The sequence below is a fragment of the Stomoxys calcitrans genome, chromosome 2 (assembly GCF_963082655.1).
Source record: "Stomoxys calcitrans chromosome 2, idStoCalc2.1, whole genome shotgun sequence".
Taxonomy (NCBI): Eukaryota; Metazoa; Arthropoda; class Insecta; order Diptera; family Muscidae; genus Stomoxys; species Stomoxys calcitrans.
Window position 1 is genome coordinate 199,436,406 of NC_081553.1, and position 2,365 is coordinate 199,438,770.

Consider the following 2,365-nt stretch of genomic DNA (forward strand, 5'->3'; position numbering starts at 1 on the left):
TCTTGGCGTGAAAAGACTAGTCTGTTCTACAACCTTGTTCATGGTGGTGTACACATCTCACTTTGTGTATAGACATGATGCTTCAATCTGAACAACTTGTTGTGTAATGTACTCTGTATAGCGTATAGTGAATACCAGGCATTCTCTATACGCTCCATGGTTTTGATTAGAATAGAGATAAGCCTAATAGGTCTATAGGCCCTTGGTGCTGCAAAACTTCATTTACCGGGCTTGGCTATTAGTACTCGTTCCTCGTACCAAGCCCTAGGATTATATGCGAGTCCTAGGCACTCTATGAATATAGCGGTTAGATGGGGCGCTAGGTAGTCCGCTTCCTTAAGTTGGGATGCGGGAAATTTTCTATTCACTAGGCCTAGACTGTATATTAGAATCGTACTCTATTCCCAAATAGGTTTGTTTGAAGTCCCATGTTGTAATGATTTAATTATGGACGGGCTCTCCGGCAGTTGGTTTTTATTTTTTTCCATTGTAGCGATCGGTTCTATGACCGTTTGGGGGTTTTGAGTGGGGAGTTCCACCTAGAACCTTGATCTCATATTTATCTATCTGGTTTTTGTTACTATTAAATCTGCCTTGATTTTAGTCTCCGAGCAAGGTTATATGTAGAGAGCCCTAAAAAGATTTGACCTGACAACACTCAAGTCACCCCTCTGCAGTCGGTTAAGCCTCTTCAGCCGGTCACCCTTCGATTCTGACTCATAAATTCTCCGAAATTGTGGTATCTGCCTCGCAGGCTGTTGCAATTGAAGTTCTGGCACTGTCATGGCAACACTAGGGTTTCTAAGTAGACCATCTCGCCCTTACGAACTTTTATTTGACCTCCAAAAGGCTTGTTCGGACTATCAAACTGAACGTTGTTTGAAATGGACGGCTGCCTTGTTCGGTGTTTTCCTTACCGTTTCAAAGATGTTTGACCCGTGCTCCACTATGGTCAACCACCGCAGCGCAGAGGTTAGCATGTCAGACTATGACACTGAACGCCTGGGGTTTGAATATTGATGAGAACATCAAAAAAAAAATTCTGCGATAGGTTTTCCTTCCTAATGCTGGCGACATTTGTGAGATACTATGCTATGCTATGCTATATGAAGACCACTGTCGATGCTGGCTGTCAGACTATGACACTAAACGCCTGGGGTAGAATCCTGGCGAGAACATAAAAAAGTTTTCAGCGGTGGGTTTTCCCTCCTAATGTTGTCGACATTTGCGAGGTACTATGCCATGCATAAAAGCCATGTAGAAACATCTCACCAAGAGGTGTCGCCCTTCGGCACGCCATTCGAACTCGGCTATACAAAAGAGGACCCTCATCATTAAGCTTAAACTTGTTTCGAACATCACTCATTGTTATGTGAGAAGTTTGTCCCTGTTCTTTAATGGAATGCTCATAGGCAAAACATTTGCATGTTTGCTCAACGATGGTCCCCTAATAAATCCGTTTTTATTAGCATTTTCTGTCGATATCATAACTGTGTTATTTGATCTACGAAATATTTCAACACATTTCTGCTCTTCATACAATTGAGGTACAAATGTAGCTTTTATTTTCCCATTAACAAAACATTTCTCTTCCTTAAGAATAATTCACAGATTCGCTTATAATATGGCTAGCCATGATGGCGAAAGCCTCCACCATGTCCTCTATGGCTGCCAAATCCACCATGTCCTTGATGACCACCAAAGCCTCCGCCGTGACCACCAAATCCACGTCCGTGACCACCAAAACCTCCACCACGACCTCCGAAACCACCACCGCCATGACCTCCGAAGCCACCGCCTCGACCTCCAAAACCACCGCCATGACCTCCAAAACCTCCTCCTATTCCATGATGTTGGCGCTTTTCACGTACTAACTCTTCTGCCGCTGACATTGTTGCCATTAAGGCGCAAATTATGGTTACAAGTGTTAGAACTCTCATTCTGATGATCTGGTAACTAATGAAGCTGTCAATTGAAATTTCTTAGGCTTTTATATTCTAAAACATAAAAAGTAAGAAAAAAAAACTTCCTCTGTAAATTGTGGCCAGAACACTGAAAACGTATTAAATAAAGATCACCATATTTCACTTCTGCTTCGCCACTCCTCACTAGGACTCCAATAATTGTTTTGTCAAAATCATGGTTCCACGAATTTGGCTAAGACCCTAAGGTAATTCCTCAAATGCTATGAAATACAATTGAAAAGATTCCAGCATTCAATTAAATTTGCCCCATGTTATGTTGTTTACGCATATAATAAACAAGTTTATTGTTTTGTTTTTTTTTTTTTTTGTTTGTGGTTTTGGCTCTCTGAGTTCTTACGGTAGCTGAGTCTGTTTGCATAGGTCTAGAATGTACTTTATTA

General features: G+C 41.6%; 1 protein-coding gene across 1 annotated transcript; it reads right to left on the reverse strand.

Annotated features, from left to right (window-relative positions):
- Positions 1 to 1,542: 1,542 nt before the first annotated feature.
- LOC106082837 (uncharacterized) lies at positions 1,543 to 2,150 on the reverse strand. Its single transcript, XM_013245567.2, has 2 exons — positions 2,079 to 2,150; positions 1,543 to 1,997 (listed from the first exon to the last, which is right to left on the reverse strand). Exon 2 carries the CDS (start codon positions 1,938 to 1,940, stop codon positions 1,629 to 1,631), a length of 312 nt encoding a protein of 103 aa, XP_013101021.2. The 5' UTR covers positions 1,941 to 1,997; positions 2,079 to 2,150; the 3' UTR covers positions 1,543 to 1,628.
- Positions 2,151 to 2,365: the final 215 nt, after the last annotated feature.

Bases quoted from the DNA above. Each gene is read 5' to 3' on its own strand.
- LOC106082837 (XM_013245567.2), bottom strand. From the start codon at position 1,940: ATGAGAGTTCTAACACTTGTAACCATAATTTGCGCCTTAATGGCAACA.